This window comes from Vespula vulgaris, chromosome 5, assembly GCF_905475345.1.
Source record: "Vespula vulgaris chromosome 5, iyVesVulg1.1, whole genome shotgun sequence".
NCBI lineage: Eukaryota > Metazoa > Arthropoda > Insecta > Hymenoptera > Vespidae > Vespula > Vespula vulgaris.
Window position 1 is genome coordinate 3,007,501 of NC_066590.1, and position 21,217 is coordinate 3,028,717.

Here is a 21,217-nt window from a genome sequence, read left to right on the forward strand (position 1 = left end):
CTCTCTCTCTCTCTCTCTCTCTCTTTCTCTTTCTCTTATTATACCGGACAATCCTTAGAAAACAATAGAAATGACATGCATTATGTATCGTTCACAGTTCGATAGAAGTTTCGCATTCATTCATTATATTCGAAGAATCAAGCGACATCGTGTCTCGTTCTCGTCTCGAACGTTTTATCGTTCATTCGAATTTTGAAAAAAAAAAAATAAATAAATAAATAAAAAAATAAATCGTCCTTGTTATCACGATGCCATAAAGTTATTTCTCTTTCGATTCAAAATTTACAAAAATTACGTTTCGTCTTGTAGCATTTTCATTTTCTTTTCGTTTATTTCTTTCTCTCTTTAAATCGACAAAATATCATCGAGACTGAAACGAAATATTTTCTTTCCCCCACCCTTTTTTTCTTCTTTTTTTCTTTCACACTTAGACCGTTATCGGATCGAGATTCATAAATATGTAAGTAAGTGGTAACATTTTTTTATTCCCTTTCTTATTTCTTTTTTCTTTCTTTCCTCTCTCTCTCTCTCTTTTTTTTTTTATTTCCTTTTCCCGTAATAAATTCTTGACATACAAAACACGGCATAATTATTTATGAATCCAATATGGTCGCGTTATCAAGTGGAAACTGTGAAAATGATTAACGGAAAATAAATGACCTCGTGGCGAAGGTAAATCTATGTTCTCGAATATAAAAAAAATACAGAAAAGAAAAGAAAAAAAAAATATATATATATATATAAAAAAAGAACGAAATGAAAGAGCCTCCATTTCTCGAACGTCAACTATCGTTTATGGAAAAAGCTATCGTTTTGGTATACATCTATTATATGTAATATGAGAACCACAAGCGAGTGAAGTGAAATTTTATCGGTGGTAAAAACGATGATGGTTATCTTCGAAACGAGTAAAACATTTTTTATTTTCCATCTCTCTATCTCTATCTATCTATCTATCTATCTCTCTCTCTCTCTCTCTCTCTCTCTCTCTCTCTCTCTCTCTCTACATCTCTTCTTCCTCCCTCAGTAAAGCAAGCAGCACAACTACCACTATACTCATTCTAATCACGATTTACGCGGAGCATTAGTACTATGTACCGTGCTGTTGCTCTCTTGTTCGTGCGTGTCGGAGCAAAATGAGAACGTGTAATTGTCGTAAATAGTCTCGGCCCCTATTTATATTCACCCATGACCCCCACCCTTACTCAGCCTCTCATACTGTCTTCGTGTGAACGTCCGTTTCTATGCAAGAGTCTACGAGTATACATACGTTGTACGTATGTGTTTACGTATGAATGTATGTATGTACATATGTGTATATATGTAGAATATACAACTGTATAGAATAACGAAGATATAATATCAATCATCGATCGTAATCAATCAGTTCCGATGATTTCGTCGATTTTTATCGAACGAACGAACGAACGTATTTCATTTTTCATTTCTTTCTTTCTTTCTTTTTTTTTTTATTTGATATCTTTTTTTTTCTTGTTTTTATTATACACGCATATATATATATATATTTTTTCTATTTATTTTCATCTTCTTTCATTTTTTGTTTCTTTTATTAAAATAGCGATCGATACGTATTGCATTTCATTCGTTAGGAAAATGATATATTTCTTTACACCCGTTAGACTACAACTGCACCTACTATCTATGTAATTGTTAGTAATGTATATAGAGTGTAACGTAGTCGAAACCGTTTGAAAGATAAACACAATCGTAAGGGTAAGCTAGTAATGAAGAACGAACAATTTCGTTGACGTTACGCGACGTCATTTCCACGTATCCATTTTACTTAATTTCCCTAGAGAGAAAGAGAGAGAGAGAGAAAGAGAAAGAGAGAGAGAGAGAGAGACAGACAGAGAGAGAATCATGATCCGTGACCGGCAATCTTCGCGAATAATTTTTCAAAAATATTTATTTTAATCACATAAAAATAATTCTTAAGCACTATAGACATATAAAAGGAACGTTATATTATTATTAACATCGTCCTTAAAAATAATAAGTAACAAAACCATTAACAATTAATTATAATTAGAGAGCTAAATAGAAAATTTTAATGTAATGTGAAATATGTATATATTTAGGAGACCATCTCGTTCGTATCTAATAATCGCGTCAACAAATATCGAGTTATCGAGTTACTGATCTCTAATCGGTTTGCATAGGTATATGTACATACTATATAGTATCATCACATTTTTCATTCTTATTCTCTTTTAGCTTTTGAAGGTTAAGGTGTGTCTAATAGTAATAGCATACTTAATTGATTTAATTGCTAATCGTTTTAATGCACGATAAGGTATTACAATGCTTTTCTCTCTCTCTCTCTCTCTCTCTCTTTCTTTCTTCAAAGTATTTCAGCAAAAGCCAAGCTTCGGAACGCTGTTACTTAAAGTACCTTTCGGTATATCTCTCCCAAGAGATCCTAAACTACTTGAGAACGTTCTAATTCGTTAATAATCAATGTTTCGATCGTTCGAACAAACCTAAAATAGATAGCGAATAAAAAATTTGCTCTCTCGTTAATAAATAAAGAACGAACAAAATCGAATAAGGATATTCGTGAAAAAAAAAAAAAAAAAAAAGAAAAGAAAAAAGAAAAACTTGTCGACAAAATCGATTAGTTATTTCTTATTTTCCATTTTATTTTTTTTTTCTTCTTCTTCTATTGGAAAGATTAATCGACTTTTTTTTTTTTTTTTTTATAAATATCATTTAGAAACCTTTCGATCTATCACTTATGTGTATGTAAGTAGATTACGTTTTCGATATCATAAATATTTCGAAGTAAATATATATCCTTCGTAATTTCCTATAGAAAACTTTGATTCACGATCGAGATACTACATCTATCTAAGTATAACGTTTAAATGCGCATGCCTAGACGCCCCGCATACATATGTATGTATGTAATAGGTAAGTACGTATATACATATGTATCTATCGTACGAGCAACGACGACGAAGTTATTTCACGTTTAATTACGGCCTCGGGAAATATATTTCTTATCGCGTAATGAACGAGACGCTTGTTTATGCGGGCCACGTGTATGGCTCGACTACTATTCCACGAGTAATTTCGATAATTAATTTTCTTATATAATTTCTTAACAAGCTTATTCCCTCACCCTTCACTTACTCTCTCTCTCTCTCTCTCTCTCTCTCTCTCACACACACACTCTTACGTTTACTTTTATTCTTACTCTTAGTCTTCATCTTTCTTTCCTCTTTTACTATATCGTGTATATCTATATATGTATGTATATATATGTATATGATACAACCTACACATATACACATATACATATGTACACATATAGAATCGCGTGGGAGTAAAAAGCGTCACTTTTCGCAATCCATATGTAAGAAATCTGACATTTAATCTATGAACAAGTGAGCCTTTACCACAACTGATGAAAAACAGATAAAATATTGTTCCGTATTTTCTCTCATTTTAAACTATATATATATATATTCTTTTTCTTTTTTCCTCTTTTTGTTTTTCATCCCTTTACTTCTTTACTTCTTTACTTTTTTATTTTCCTTTGCTTTTTTAACTTATCACGGTGTTCCTCCTTCTTCTTCTCCTCTTTTCCTTTCGACTCAAACCACGAAGCATGTCATGTCGCGCGGTTATGCTATTTCTTTACTTAAAAATAATACTTCTTTCGGTATTCCGACATTCGATTAAATCTCGAATAGCTACGAAAAAATTTGAAATATTTCAGCTATGTATTAAAATGTGTACGTTCGAAAACTGCATGTTTGTATATATGTATATACATATGTATGTACGTATATACGTATATATACATACGTATTATCTACGTTTTCTTGTTGTCTCGTAACCATTGTCGTGGCAATATTTTTTACGAGAGAGAGAGAAAGAGAGAGAGAGAGAGAGAGAGAGAGAGAGAGAGAAAGAGAGAGACAAAGAAACAAAGAAAACGGAAGAATGCAAAGTTGAATAAGAAAAAAGTGTGATTCGACATCGAGACTCGAATTCAAATCGCGTTTGCAGCTGCCTCCTCCGGGGAATTTATTCGTTACCTCGTCCATAATGCTTTCGAATTTCTCTCGATCGACGTCTTTTCGCGTCGAGTTTTCACCTACTGTTTGAAAGAGAGAGAGAGAGAGAGAATGAAAGAGAAAAAAAATATATCTCATATAGAATGAGAGAGAGAAAAAGAAAAAAATTTCTCTTTTTTTCTTCAAAAAAAAAAAAAAAAAAAAAATGATTGACGCATTTATCTATACAAGAAATAACGATTTAAAATAATAAAAATAAATGGTGAATGAAAAATAAATGATGAAAGAAACAAAAAAGAGAAGAAAAACATAACCGTGATGTCAAAAGTAATCAAATTAAAAAATTGAATCAAATTAATTTGTATCTACAAAGATAAAGTGATGTTTAAAGTAATGAACGAAGAGAGGGAACAATGATTATACGAGAAAATAAAAAAATATATATATATATATATATAATCATGATGATAAAAACAATCGAATTACAAAAAAGTGCAATGACTTACGGTCGAATATCTAATTGTAAAAAAAAATAAGGACAATAAAATACAGACGAGTGCAAAAAAACAATTTGTAATCGATGTAGAAAAACAAAACAAAACAAAAAAAAAAGAAAGAAAGAAAAGAAAAGAAAAGAAAAAGAACGAAATAAAAAATAATATATTCATCGATTTTCAGACAATACAGTAGACCATAACAAAAAATCTATTCTAAAAGTCTATTTTATTTTTATCTATTTCCATAGTAGGAAGTATTCATTGTTTATGAAAGTTAGGAAGCCGGTGTTGGTGCCGTAACTTCTGATGAAGATAATTTTTGTGCACGGTCCGGCTTTATATAACAATATATGTATGTATATTCACTTTCTGCTTTCAAGAAAGGTTCCAAGGAACCGAGACTTTATTCTTCCGTCTTCTTTTTCCCCAACAACGGCTCTTTAATATTTATACTAGCTACGAGAGCTCGTGGCAAGAACGAAATAGAATTCTTTGCCGCATTGGAAATTTTTCTCATGTATGTTGCGGAAAAAGTGATTTTGACGCATACGCGTTTTTCTTCTCTCTCTCTCTTTCTCTAGCCTTTTCTTGCTTTTCTCCCGGATTTGCATATATTTCCTATCCCCCATGATCGATCTTCATTACGATTTTTCCATAAAAGTATCGAATATCGAAAATCGACTTTTCACAAATTTCTATTTTCCATCCTTCAACAACGACTTTGCCGATTCGTAATAGCTCAGAAAATGCATTTCAATTTTTTTTTTTTTTCACGTCGAACTTTCCAAATGTTTATTTTACGAAAACCATTATTTATTTACACGTAGATATGTATATGATGAAAGAACCTTGTTGTACTTTCGATTAATAATGTGTAAACAAGTTTTTAATAAGATTAAACTGGATCATTTATGTTTCAAATCAAAAGAGGAAGAAAAAAGAATAAAAAAAAAGGAGGTTGAAGCTTTCAAGAATTTTCGAAAATATTTCATGGTCCAAATCGAGTTTAAGTTAGGATTAAGCTTCAAAAAGAGAGACAGACAGAGAGAAAGAGAGAGAGAGAGAGAGAGAGAGAAAGAGAGAAATTTTCTTCTATCTTTCTCCTTCCCTGTCTGGCAAGTTGGCATCGTCAACTTTAGAAAGGATGGCCCTCGGGCTAAACGCAGCTTTGCACGCTCGAAGAACGCGAGAATCCTCGGTCTTTTAAGGGTAAATACGAGAAACCTGTCTCTTTCTATCCTACATGTCTATGTCTATATATATACATATATATATACATATATATATATATATATATATATATATATATGAGAGTACCTTTGTATGTGTATGTATATATATTTACGTATGTGTCAGTTGGTCTACGTAATGCAGGCTAAAGTATTAAACCAAACGTGGCATGCAATTTCCAGACACTTTGCGCAATGCCGAGAAACGACTTGAAAATCTTCGACATTTCGTTTATAGATCCTTAAACCACGATCATCTTTAACGTTAGTTTCGTCTGAAGTTAGAACAGATGGATAACGACGAATAGAAATTTTTTTATGAAAGCTGTAAAATAAAAAAGAAATAATAAAAAGAAAAAAGAAAGAGAAGATTCGAATGAAATTAAAAGTTTATTCGTCTCTCTCTCTCTCTCTCTCTCTCTCTCTCTCTCTCTCTCTCTCTCTCTCTCTCTCTCTTTCTCTCTATAATCCGATCTTTTTTCTCTCTCTCTCTTTTTTTTTAGAGGTATAATTATATCATACTAATCGTAAGTATAATTCGTACTTATAAACGAAAATAAAAGAATAGAGAGAAAAAACAAAATTTTATACGTTTATGGCGTTACGTGAACAAAAAGTTATATCATGTATATAGCACGTTCAATTTGTATGTATACACGTGATTATTTCATCAAGTATTAAACGTGCAAAAAATATATATATATATACATGCGTAGATAGTATTTCGTATAGTTTATTGTCGGCTGCCATTTAAAAATTGATGAAAATTTCCATTAAACGGAAGGGTTCCATTAAAAAAAAAAATAAAAAAAATATATAAAAACATACCTATCCATGGCCATTTGCAAAGTTTTTTCTTCTTGTGCATTTTTAATACTTTAAAAAAATCGTCGCCTGTATAAATTCAAATCTTTCACACCGTTATATATAACATACATACGCAGATTAAGAAAAACTTATCTCACAAGATTTGAATGATTTTATCAAATGACAAAAAAAAAAAAAAGAAAAAAAAAAAGAGAGAAGTTTATAAGTTCCTAAAGCCCCATTATTTTACGATTTCGAGAAAGAAATCGGTCTGAAAGGGATTAAAATCATTCGGAAACTTTTGGCCTACCGCGTAGGATGTGGTTTTTAAGATATATCCCATCTCAAAAGTTAAAGATAATTATAAAAGAAAGAAAGAAAGAAAGAAAGAGAGAAAAGAAAAAGTAGAAAAAAAAAGAGGAAAGGTTCATTACCGAAAGAGAGTTTAGAATTCTCCGAGAGGAACCGAATCGTCTAATCTACTCTAATCAGAAATTACGGAGTGCAGCATCCGAAAGATTCGTGAAACCGTATGGAGTCTTGAAACGTGAAGAAACGTAGAATGCGGAGAAAGAGAAAGAAAGAAAGAAAGAAAGAAGGAAGGAAAGAAAGAAAGAGAGAAAGAGAGAGAGATAGTTAGATAAAGATAGAAAGAGAACCACGAAGAATCTTGGCTGGCCTCTTTCGAAGTCATGTGTTTCTATCTCTACTCATCCCTTTCCTTCTTATCGTTCTCTTCGAGTTACTCCGTAAAGGGGTAAAGAATAGAGGAATAGGGTGAACGGAATAGCAGAAGGCAGGGTGCATGAGGGCGCGTGTTGTCGAGTCGTAAAACGTACAACGCCTTCTTTCTAACGAAATTTTTCCTTTCTTTTTCGGCTTTCAACTCTATGTTTCTTATTTCATTCGTATTTCTTTTACCATTTCTCTCTTTCTTCGTTCTTTTCTTTTCTCTCTTTCTATCTTTCTTTCGTTTTTTTTGTCTTTCTTTCTTCTATCTTATCTTATCGCGTCTCGTCTAGTATCGTCTTCTCTTCTCTTCTTTTTTCTTCTCTTGTCTTGTCTCGTCTTGTCTCAAAAGAGGCACACGTGAGGAAAGTAAGAAAGAAAGAAATAAAGAAAGAAAGAAAGAAAGAAAGAAAGAAAGAAAGAAAGGAAAAAAATAAAGCTTTCGACGAGAGCTTTCGATAAATCTTTTACGATGCAATATATATCGGTTGCGTTTGAATCGCATCGCCATTGCTGCGTCGTATTGTTGTGTCGTGTTATATTCGAATGAAAGAATTCATGCGGTTAAAAGTTTACGAGAAAGTTACGAGTTTCATAAGAAAAAATAATGAAGGATCTTCGACGATTCGAAAATTTATTCGACGAGAAGAAGAAAAATGATTCGTACGAGGATAGTGATGTTTTTTTATTTTTTCTTATTGATGTTTTTTTTTTTAGTATTAATCAATTTTTGTTTTTTTTTTTGTAGTATTATCAATCAAAAATTAATACAGTAAATTTATTAATATCAGGACACCGATAAATATTTTCTTATCGATCTGATTGAATCCGGTATAGAAAGCAAATAAAAGTATCGAAGGAAAGGAAAAAGAAAAAGAAAAGAAAGAAATATAAGATTAATTGGAAAAACGCACGGAAGAAAATCGTTGGTGAAATTGATTTATCTATACTTCTTTCCTTGTTTTCATATCTCTCTCTCTCTCTCCCTCCCTCTTTCTACCCTCTCCTACAACGTATCTAACGCGTGCACCGATGTCATTGCCAATCGTGCGAGAAATTTGAAGTGATAACGATAGAACCCGTGTACGACGTGGCGATGACGGTGGAAGCGAGAATTAATGAGCGAACGTTTGTCTAACGAAAATGTTTGAAAGCCGGTCTCGGTCTGGCAAGTTTTCCTCTTTCTCCTTTTTTCCAATCTACCGTGTTGGCTACGATTTCCATTAAAGGACTGAAATGAAATTTTTCAAAAGAATGCACGAGATCGAGATCGAGAAAGAGAGAGAGAGAGAGAGAGAGAGAGAGAGAGAGAGAGAGAGAGAGAGAGAAATAGAAAGAAAAAGAGAAAATTATACAATGTAAAATTCAAATTAAAATAGAAATTATTTACCACTACCTAGATATAATAAATATATTTATTCCGACGCAACTCCATTATACAAGTCAGACACGCAATTGATTATTCCAACGGGTAAATATTTTTCATAATATTCCGACATGTCCACTGTAATAATAACATGAATAATTTAAAAGATAATTTAAATCGCGTTAATTATATATTACGAGTCTTCCATAACGAGCTTAACGACGAATCTCTAAAGCAACTATTAACGGCCGTAAGTTATCCGTTTAGGGTGTTGGAAATAGGCTTTCCTCGTGCGTTACACAGACCCATGTAATCACGTAAGTATATATGTATATACGTACTTACACATACACACACACACACATATATATATATACGTAAGTACACGTACATATGTGTGTACGTGTATATATATATATATGTATATATGTAAGTATGTAAGCACGCAACCATCAACAGCATGCAAAAGCAACAGCAGCAATAGCAACAGCAGCAGGAGCATACATAGGACAGGTTAACGTGAGTGAACGTGAATACTCGCGAAGGGGTCGCTCTAATTATTTTGCTCGTTCTCTCGCAACTAACGTGATATCGGTGTTAGACACTCGAGGCTGACGCCTGCCACATTTCGATACTAATGCATTAATTTATAATCATTCTATATATAATTTGTCGGGTTGTCCCCTCTCCACATCCCTCCTTACCCTTCCCTCTCCGCCGAGTCACCATTTTCTCCAACGATTCTGATTATCTATTCCCAACGAGATTAATTTACCCTACCTGACGACTTCGAATCTTCGTTCTAACACATTTCTACGCCATTATTCCCCGTAGGCTATTTCAACGATTACTATCTACGTTTTATATTTAATTATTGATATTTCAATTTATATTGATGGTTATAATAATAATAATAATAATGATAATAATAATAATAATAATGGTAGTAGTAGTAGTAGTAGTAGTAGTAATGATTATTATACTCATCGAACACGTAATAATACACGAACAGATTATCCATTAGTTTAATAATAAATTAACAATAATAAATTATCGACAATAATCATAAATAATAATCGAGAGTATTGTACATAATTGTCAAGATTCATATTAATCCACATTTATAGAATCATTTGCGTTTCAATTATAGTCGATCAGATGAAATTTCTTAATGACATCTTGCGCAATGATTATCTACTATTTTTAAATAAGAAAGTTAACAATAATGAATTAACGAATCGATCGATGTTTGTTAAATAAATATCAAGATACGATGTAAGAGAATACACGTATATTATTTGTCGATATGTTCAGATTAATTTTCGTTTAACAAAACCTATTTACTTCTCTTCGAACCCAAGAAACAAATTCGTTTAAACAAAAGAGAACAAACATAATTTTTAATAAGATTATTAATACACACACACACACACACACACACACACAAATGCACACACATTATTCGATTAAAACAAAACAATTTTCATAAGAAATATCAATTAAACGAGAATTACCTTTAATCTACGATAAAACTAAAGAATGTATACATATATATATACATATATATATATATATATATATAAAAAAAATCATCTTCGACTTGACCGAATTAAAGAAAAATATAATATAAGATATTAATCGAAACGAACTTCAAGAAAGTCTTTTGCGTTAAATTCAGAAAAGGGGTAATTAAGTTCTGCCCTCCCCTTGCCTACCATCCCGGTTAAATTATGAAAGAGAGACGCGAAGTGTATACGAGGAAAGGGGTAGGAAGGAACCCTCCTCCTCCTCCTCGTCCACCTTCTCCTCTTCCTCCTCCTCATTCTCTCTGTGAAGCACCTTCGGAACGGGTTCTAGAGGTTGTAGAGGACGAGCAGCACTTAAACCAGGATATAATTTGCTGGCAGAGTTTCCGGCCAGTCGACTAGAGAGACACAGAGAGAAAGAGAGAAAGAGAGAGAGATAGAGAGAGAGAGAGAGAGAGAGAGAGAGAGAGAGAGAGAGAGAGAGAGGAAATGGATTAGTGCCGGCAGTCGCTATGGTACCTGCTAATTACGAAAAGTATATCCGTTATTTCAATCGTATTACACATAGAGACCGCACGACGACCCGTCGTTTTCGTCGTCCTCGTCTTCGTCGTCCAATTACTGCTTACAATGAAATAACAATTAAAGTTGTACGTTAAATCTGTCGGTTTAAAAGTAAAAAAACAAAAAAAAAGAGAAGAAAGAAAGAAAGGGAAAAAAAAAGAATATCCATTTTACGCGCCACAGCATCGTCTTATCGGTAGGAGACCACGAACGTGGTTAAAACTTTTTAATCGTATTCCCCTCCCCTCCTCATCCCTCACCACCACTCCCTCCTTCTACCACTACCGCTACTTTTCTCTTACACACCTTCACCCTTCAATCCCTCACCTCGTCCCTTTTACACGTCTCCTATAGAATGAAATAAAAGGAAAATAATAATAATAATGATGATGATGATGATGATGGTGATAATAATAAAATATAAAGAACGTCGGAGATAAGGTCAACCAGAGACGAAGAAGGGAATAATAATGATAATATAATGATGATAATGGTAATGATAAGTTTTCCTTCCCCATCTCACCTGTCAACTCAGAGTGAGAAAGAAAAACAGCAGGTGTTTTCTCGAGATATTTAATTTATTGATAATGCGATTCTATTCGAAAGGAATAATAGTAATGATAATAATCTGATTTTTTTTTTCTTTCTTTTTTTTTTTTTTTTTTTTTTTTTTTTGATTAAGATTTCTCTTGGTACGACGTTTAAATCCCGCTTTAGTAATTAGATTCTAATTAAATGAAATTCCATTTTCTTTTCTCTTTTCATTTCTTCTCCTTTTCTTTTTCTTTTTTTATTTTCTTTTCCTTCTCCTTCTTCCCTCTTTCTTCTTCTTCTTCTTCTTCTTCATCTTCCCCTTTATTCCACTTCTTTTTCCATTACCACGCGAAAAGGAGTGGTAATGGGGAAGGAAAATCGATATTTCCAATTTATAAGATTTTTTAATAAGAAATTTTAAATCATCGACTATGTAAAACCATTTTATTGGAAATTGTATCTATCTAACGTTAGTTAGAAAAATTTCGTTCGACGTATTTATATTCTCTCGATGGAAGATCGAATGAATGAGAAAAAGAGAAAGAACGAGCGAGCGAGCGAGCGAACGAACGAACGAACGAACGAACGAAAGAGAAAAAGAGAGAAAGAGAGTTAAAAAAAAAATAAAAGAAAAAAAAAAGAATGTATAGATAAACGAACGCGATATATCTGATCGATATCTGAGCTTGTCGGTGCGTTGCAATTTCGCGAGCCATTTCGAGTAGGTTGTACATATCTCGCGGGTACGGGTACATGATGGAGATCAACGTGATACATTACGGTACGAGTACATGATGCCAGTTCAAACGGAATTCATCGTAAGCGTGGGTAAATATGCTTTGCGTGTCGATCAAGGAACGCCTGGCTCACGCGATTTTACGAACCGTTTACAAGAAATATAAGAGGAACAAGAAGAAGAGTTATCGAGAACAAAAAATCCTTGGGCTTGGTAAAACGAAGGATTTAAAAAAGAAAATAAAAAATAAAAAAGAAAAGAAAAAAAACTACGAATGAAAACGAGAAAAAAATATAAGGACACGAATCCACCCATCTTCTCGTTTTATTTTATTTATTTTTTTTATTTTTGTTTTTATTTTTTTTATTTTTATTTTTTTTTTTTTTTGTAGAGTTAAGGTCTAAAAGGAAAGTTTAGCACTTTCGAGGAAATACCATTTCGTCGCTGTGTTCTGAAAGTATGCGACGTGAAAAAAAGAAAAAAAGAAGAAAAAAAGAAAGAGAGAAAGAGAGAGAGAGAGAAAAGGGAAAGAATTGGTGATAAAGGAGTCGAGGGAGTTTGAGAAATAAGGGATATAAGAGATGAGTAAACCAGCAGGATATATATACATGTGTGTGTGTGTGTGTGTGTTATAAGAAAGAATATCTGTAATAAAACTTCACTCGAACGAAATGAATTTCTTTGTTCGTGACAATTTCTACGATTAAGTCTAGTGTATCGATACCACGAACGATATACGATTTCTTCTACCATTTAACTATCATCAGAGGTACATAGAAAATCGTACAAGATCGTCTACAAATTTATTTCTGGTCAGATTATACGTACCTAACTTATTCATGGTAAAAATTATCGTCTTAATAACGCGCAATTAAGATTATTCGTAGTTTAAATCGATTCGTTCGATCGCGATGATTACGATGATTATTAACGATACGAGATAATGAATCTTTACTTCGACGATACATTATTTCCCATTTATTAATACACGATAATTATTTTATCACGTTGTTATATATATATATATACATACATATACATACTCTCACACACACACACACACACATATATACCTATACCTTAATACCCGTTAGACCATATACATAGTATAATCATCAAGGTATATCAGTGTATTAATAATACGACTCTAATTCGCACCGCGTAACGTAGTTTATAATTAAACGCTTCGATATACATGTATCACGATTCGAGATGAGTGAAGGGGAGGGAAGGGTGGGAGATGAAGTGGGGGATGAGGGTGATGGGGGTGCCAATTTCGATAACATAATCGAGAATTTAAAACGGTACGGGTTAATGGTAGATGATCTCTCTCGTCTATTACCATGCAGTGTCAAAGTTCAAACGAAAAATATCCACCAGTAAAATTTGAAATCGAACGTTGAATCTCTACGTTGAAAACGCGTTAAACTCGAAATTCGATCTAACGATTTATCGAATATACCCAACGAATAAGTGTATATAGTTAATTACATTCTATATCTACGTTATAATTACACTAGGAGAGACTACGTGCTCGCATCTTTGAAATTGAGTCGATTTTCGAAATTGTTAGCTTATAAGTTATGACGTCTCTGTTCTACATTTTCTTTTCTTTCTTCTTTCCTCTTTTGTTCCTCCGTTTGTTTTTTTCTAACGCAAACACTCGTGTTAGTAATAGTATTGAAGAATAGAACGATTTTAAACAAGTACGTGCAAAGATTACGAAGCAAACTTAAAACAACTCGTTGAAGTTACGCGTCACGGATAAAAGAAATGATTCAACGTGATTGGTCGAATGTTAACTAACGATAGCTTTGACCATGAACGAGAAAAAAAAAGAGAGAAAAAAAGAAAGAAAGAAAAAGAAAAGAAAAGGAATGATCGCTTTACATACTGTATGTTTATACATATACTGTGATACGTGTGCATATTATATATATATATGATACGTATACATTATATATATATATATATATATATGCATTATATATGTGTATGTATTATGTATTATGTATGTATGTAAGTATGTGTATGGTATGTATGTATGTATAAACGTATCATCCTTGATTTTTTCCCGTCGATTAATCGAAAGAAATACACGGGGTCCCGAGTCACGTTTACCTCCCTGATTTATGAATTTCCAAGCAAATCGCGTGTTACAACCATAGATATAAATACATACGTACGTACTTACATAGTTACATATCTACGTACGAACGAACGTAATCGCTATCAACGGGAATAGGAAATAATCCTTGAACGATATTAGCAAAGGAGGGTCAATTGAAAAGAGGACTTTTCATTATTCATGATGTCAGTAAACAAAGACGAATAGAAAGTGACATAACCCGACGATATATGTAGTAACTATTGATACATAGAAATCGTTCGAACGAATAATTGTCGACGTCTATGACGTTACGCGACGATAAGGACACGTAATTAAGAAGAATAAGTAGTACTGGTAGTAGTAGTAGTAGTAGGAATAGTACATATATCACATTTACAATCTTAGAAACGTCTTTGGCAAGCGCCAACATAGAATTAAGTTTAGCTAGTTCGCGTTGGCACGGCCAGTGTGTCAAGATCATTCGATCTATCTCGTCTTACCCTTATACTTCGGAAAGAAGAAAGAAAAAAGAAGAAAGAAGAGAAGTAAAAAGGATTCGATTTAGTGAGAGACTATATATATATATATATATATATATATATATATATATATCTCTTTCTCTCTCTCTCTCTCTTTCTCAATCTCTATCTCTAGTTCTCTTTTATTTTTTTTTTACTATTACTCGTTGTATTCAAGAACGTGAAGCAACAACATCGAAAGTGTATTCCGTAGAAAACGAGCAGTAAAGTGTGAAGGCAGGTGAATCCGACAAGACTTAAAAGAGGAACGCCCTTCAAGCGGTGTGTGTGTGAGAGAGAGAGTGCTTCGCGATCGATATTCGCGAGAGGTAGAATGCGAGAGGTAGGATAGGGAGGGACAAAGAGAGGGAGAGAGAGAGTGTGTGAGAGAGAGAGAGAGAGACAGAGCTTTTGGTTTATACTACGATAACGGTAATTCCGCGGTCTACCCACCTTGTCTACATCTACCTCGAAGATTATGGCCAAGGAAATACCTGACCTCCTCCCCCTCCTCTTCCTCCTTCTACCACCGCCCACTCTATTCAACCCCCGTTCGCACGTACACGATCCGATAAGATCTAGACAAATCTTCGCCGCGCGTGGACATCGTCTTGAGTACGGTCCGATCTAGATAACGAGATTGATTCTATCTATCTCGAATCAATTCGACTTTATTTCTTTATTATTTTATTTAAAGTAAATATTTGATAAAAAGGACGACGAAAAGTCAAGTCAAGTCAACTCAAGTGTGAAAAATAATAGTTTCCAATTCGACCACGAACCACGTTGGTTTATATTTTTTTATTTGATTATTTCAGACGAACGTAGAAGCGTAGAATATATATGTATGTGTGTGTGTGTGTGTGTATGAGAGATATACGAGATCGTTACGAATTAATTATAACGTTATCACCGATCGGGAGACGATCGGTCCAATTATTTAAAAAAAAAAATTCGTCGAAAATCAGAGATTAAAATTGCAACCAAGTTTGATATCACTCGCTTACACGTGATCCAATTAATTTTCAAATAATATCCCGATCGTCAAAATTTCAAAGAAGCATGCCATCCTTTCCACTCTTTCTTCATTCTTCTTATTCATCTCCATCTTCTCTCTCTCTCTCTCTCTCTCTCTCTATTTGGTTTTCGACGAGACTTCGACACGCGAACGATAAATTTACAACACGCGAGGGTAACCTGCTAAATGTTCAATGAAAGATTCACAAACCGATTATATATCCCTTCCGTTCTATATCATGAGAGTAAATCTTCTACCTGATTTATCGAATTACGTTTTACCTTTCCTCCTCAACTCCCTAAACACCTACCACCCTCTCATCAACCCTTGTCGAATTTTATCGCGAACGTAATGATTTTATCGAATTATTAATCGATCGTTTTATATTTACATATAACGTAAGCAAATAATAATTTCTTTCTTTCTTTCTTTCTTTTTCTTTCGTTCTATTAATTAGTCGTAATAATTACAAACGCGAATAAAAATGATAAAAATATCGGGAGAAATCGAATCGTTCGAACTCATTCGTATGTATGGATAACGATTCTTTATTTCGATTGATTTACAAAACAAAAGGAGATATAACGAAAAAAGAGAAAAGCAAAAAAGAGAAAGAAAAGAGAAAAAAAGAATACTTCGTATATTTTTCTCGAATGCAAACGAGCAAATGGAATACAAGATGATATCGTAGAGCGATAATTGCTTGTGATATCGATTGGATTTCGATCGAGAACAAAGCTCATCGCGAATAGACCGATTGATATTCAATCGATTCGTGAAATCGAACGAAGCAAAAAACGAAAGAAAAAAAAAAAGGTAAACTCCCATTTCGCATTACGTAGGAATAATAATAATAATAATAATAATAATAATAATAATAATAATAATAATAATAATAATAATAATCCAACAACAACAACAATAATAATAATTCTTACAAAACACCTATTCAATTGAAAAACAAAACGATAAAAAAGAAACAAACGATCGAAACGATCGTGAAAAATGGAATATCGATAGATCGTTTCGCGTCGCGTAGGGTGGTAAGGACAGAGGGGTGAAAAAATGAAACGAAAAGAAAAAAGAAAAGAAAAGAAAAGAAAAGAAAAGGAAAGAAAAAAGAAAGAAGAGAAGAGAAGGAAAAAGGATGGAAAGAAAAGTGAGAAAAAGAAATGGAAATAACAAAGGAGGTTCGTTTGATCGTAGGAAAAGGATGGAGAGAAGAAGAAGAGGGGGAGGAGGTGGAGGAGGAGGAGGAGGAGGAGGAAGTGGGGGGGTGACAGTAGTAACAGCAGCAGTGGCTCTGGCCACGGCCTGGCTGATGGTGCAGGGTGTGGTGGGTGCAGCCACGAGCGATCCTCTCCGTGCCTCCCACCTCACCCTCGATCAATACTCCCCCCCTTCACCCCCGTACAACAACCATGGACTGCTCGGGTTTTACGGAAGAAGAAGCAACAACGACGGAAGCTCCACGGAGGAAACCGAGGACCAACAGCAGCACCATCAGTATCAACAGCAACAGCAACAGCAGCAGCAGCAGCAGAAGCAGCAACAGCAGCAGGTTAACCGGAAGTTCGAGGATGATTCTCTAATCTATCGATCGATCGACGATCGTCATAACCGACGTGGCTCGTTCGTTTCGTTCTCGGCCAATGGTAGGTGCCAATTAATCGAGTATACATACGTCTTCGATCTTCGAGCTCTCTCTTTCTATATATATATATATATATATATATATATATATATATGTATGTATGTATGTATGTATGTATGTATGTGTATATATATGTGTATATATATATATATTTATATATCTATCTATCTATTTCTATCTTTCTCTCTCTTTCTCTTCCGTTACGTCATCAGCGATTTAATTCTGTCGCTTCGATTAATCTAGAGCCGCGAAATGCTATCAAATCTATTCGTTCTCGATTCTACCTGAACCGAAGTAAAACGTCATTTCCATTTGCGATCTATCTTTGCGACCGTTTCCACCGTTCCTTTGGCATATCTTAGCGTTTCACAATTTATGAATATTTAATATACGGACGATATCAACGGACTATATTAATTAATTATCGTTCGTATTATAGAAGCTATAGAACGTCGCGTAAAGTTTTTTCAAAAGTAGAGATGGAAGACGTGAGAGAAAAAGAGAAAGAAGGAAAGATAGTTCGTGAAGAAGGGATATACGAGAGATATACGAATAGGTAAGGCTAATTATGTAAAAATCCTTTCAGATTTGCCGATAAGAAGGGCTTACGAGCAGGATAACGTAGGAACGATCTCGAGAGACCCGTCCGGTAGGATCGTTCCGCAGAACGACAAGGAGACATCGAAACATTTATTCGGTAGGAATGAATACGATGGGAAAAAGCCCGGCGATGATTACGTTGCTCCACCGACCGAAATGGACGAGCCCTTCGTGGCCGACGAAACGTTTCAGGACGAGGGTCCTGGTTCGGTAGAGATATACAAATTGGATTTGTTCGAGGATAGGAAATCCTTACCGAGTCGAACGTCTAACGTAAAGGGCGTAATAATGACGGGGTTGACGGGATTAACGTTACCGACACCGACACCGATTGCGACATCGTCTACGACGAAAATAGGTAATAACAAGAGGAAAATGCCAAAGAAAATTTCAGGGCTAGGTTGGAAGCTTGGAAAATCGTCCAACGGATTGTTCAAGTCAACGACGATAACCATAGGTGCTAGCGGTAATAACGACGTTGCGGACGACAGCAGCAGCACCAATAATAAGGACGGCAAGGACCTTCACGGTAGATCGAATTTCTTGGATTCGGAATTAAGGTCGGAAGTACCGAGTAACGTTGAAGCTTTTGGAGTCGGGGGTGTGCCCGAGTTACAAGTTGGTTGCGAGGGTCTCGAAGCTCCTTCCTCGTCCTCCTCATCGTCCTCCTCTACTTCCTTTTCCTATTTCTCACCCTCTTCTCGCAAACTAAAGAGATCCGTCGAGAGGATCGAGAAAACGATTGGTAAGGCCGAACAACCTACGGCCCCGTTCAACGTCGTACCGATACCTCTTGATCTCGACTACGATATATCGGCCGAAAGCTACGAGGAAATGGACGAACTCTTCAAGTTGAAGAAGTTAGAAACCGAGCCTAAGAGAAATAAAGAGAATCGTGGCGACATAGACGCTATGGTCAACGATTTTTTGATTCAGGATAGAAACGTTAAGGAGAGATTACCCGTAAGAGGTGATCTTGGTAATTCGAGCTTATCGAGCGTCGTCGAATCGATTAAAACCGTGAACGATTTGAAAGATAGAAGGGAAAGGAGTAGTACTAGCAATAGTAGTAGTAGTAGTAGTAGTAGTAGTAGTAGTAGTAGTAGTAGTAGTAGTAGTAATAGTAGTAGTAGTAACAGTAATAGTGGTGATGGTAGTAGTAGTAACAGTAGTTTGTCGTTATCCAATACGGATACGAGAGAATACGTTTCGGGTTTCAATGGTCGTTCTCGAAAGTTGTTATGGGTCGACAGTGAAAGAGACGACTCCGGTTTATGGGGTTACGGCGAGGACGAAGGTGTAGTGTCCAGCGACGAGTTGGATACCGAACAAAGACGACGACAACAGCAGCAACAACAACAACAACAACAACAACAGCAACAGCAACGACAACGAGAAAGACAACGACAACAGCAACAACAACAACGGGATAGGAACATGGTCAATGTTCAAATCGATAAGATTCGAGAGGAATACGATAGGTTGTTGAAACAGCAAAGAATAGAGGAGGAGGAAAGATTGCGAAGGGTCAAGGAACTCGAGACGAGAAGATCAACGACGTCGGACTCTGTCCGAGAGGAGGAAGATAGAAGAAAGAAATTTTACGAGGATAGAACGAGAACGGAGGAGTTGCGTAGACGCGAGGAGGAAGCGAGAAGGAGGAAGGAGGAGGAGGAGGAACATAGAAGAAGAAATTTGATAGCGGAGAACAGCGGCGATTTGAAGGAGATAAGGAATCTGGAGAACAGACTAAAGGCCTTAATGGCCAAGGAAGAGGAGGAGCAACGAAGAAGGATATGGTTGGAAGAGGAGAGAAGAAGACGAGACAAGGAAATGGAGGAAAGGAGGAGGACGACGATAGGAGGGGTACCAGCGAATTTGATGGCTCAACGATACAACGATTTTAATAGAAACGAAAGTAGAAAGAAAGCAGAGGAAGAGGAGGAGAAGGAGAAGGAGAGGAGGAGGAAATTGGAGAGGGAATACGTAGAAAGGAATCGTATTTTGGAGAGGCAGAGAATGGAGAACGAAAGAAGGAGACAGATGTTGGAGGAAAGGAGAAGGGAGGAGGAGGAAAGAAGAAGAGGGCCTACAACGGAGGATAGAAGGAGAATCGAGGAGGAGAGGAGGAGAATGGAGGAGGAGAGGAGGAGAATGGAGGAGGAAAGGAGGAGAGGGTCGTTGGAGGACGAAAACAGAAGGATGGAGGAGGAAAGAAGAAGGCAAGCGTACGAGGAAGAGAGAAGGAGAATGGAGGAGGAAAGGAGAAGGCAAGCGTTCGAGGAAGAGAGAAGGAGAATGGAGAACGAATGGAGAATGAAGGAGAACGCGGAGGAAGAGAATAGAAGGAGAATGGAGATGGAGAGATCGAGAAGTACGGAGGGACGGAATAACCTGACGCGTGACAGAAACGACGAGGAATATCGAAGAAGAAGAATAATAATGGAGGAACGTCAAAGGAGACTCGACGAGGAGAGAAAGTTGCAGGAGTACGTGAGAAGAAATCAACCGGTCGATATCAGGACCGACGGAGGTAGAGACGAACGTTTGAACGTTTCACGAAGATGGAAGGAGAAAAAGCAAGAGGAGGAAGAGGAGAAGAAGAGGAGGCAGATGGAGGAAAGGGCGATGGAGGCTGTCAGGCAAATGAATCGATCCAATAGATACCCAAGTTCGGGATACGAGAGGAGAGAGCACGGTCCATCTGCCCCGACTTACATCGATCCTAGAAGCTCGCTGGACGAGGCTAGAAGGAGACAAGAGACGGAGGCCTTGGAACGACGACGAAAAGAGGAAGAGGAGAAAAGACGACGGATATTGGAGGAGGAACGAAGAAGAGAGATCGAGTATAGGAGGGAACAGTCGAGAAGATACGAGGAGGAAAGAAAGAGGATGGAAGCCAGCAGACTCCAGGAAGATAGAAGGAGACAAGAGGAGACCATCGAGAATCAAAGAAGAAGCGGTACGACGTCGTCTGTGACATCGAGAGTCAGGCCGACCGTTACCGATTCTGTTACTCCTGTTTTGGAGAATTTGTACGATCGAAGAACCACAGAGATACGTCGGAGGGAACGACTCAGAGAGCAAAGAGAACGACAGAGGATCAGGGAGGAACAAGAGAAAAGGAGACAGGAGATCATAGCACGACAAAACGTACGACGTCAGCACGAGAACAGGTAAGAGAACGATAGGATTATTTATAAATATGTTTACCTTATTTTTCCTTAGTTCAATCGTTAATTGATCGAACGTTAAGTAACATAAGGATTATCGTTTTACCCAACAG

The 21,217-nt window shown here is 35.7% G+C and overlaps 2 protein-coding genes across 5 annotated transcripts in view; one reads left to right on the forward strand and one right to left on the reverse strand.

Moving 5' to 3' along the window:
- Positions 1–21,217, reverse strand: part of LOC127064151 (uncharacterized) — a 96,347-nt gene that overhangs the window by 57,396 nt on the left and 17,734 nt on the right. The window lies entirely within an intron of this gene.
- The window catches only part of LOC127064132 (trichohyalin-like), a 43,929-nt gene that overhangs the window by 19,516 nt on the left and 3,196 nt on the right, over positions 1–21,217 (forward strand). Inside the window, exons 1-3 of one of the 2 annotated variants that reach the window (XM_050994739.1) lie at positions 14,544–14,705; positions 16,884–17,332; positions 17,918–21,107. In XM_050994739.1, the coding sequence (XP_050850696.1) occupies positions 16,891–17,332; positions 17,918–21,107 (3,632 nt within the window). In that variant the 5' untranslated portion in view covers positions 14,544–14,705; positions 16,884–16,890. Of the gene's footprint in view, positions 1–14,543; positions 14,706–16,883; positions 17,333–17,917; positions 21,108–21,217 lie in introns of those variants that run through there. The other variant, XM_050994740.1, reaches the window with a different exon arrangement.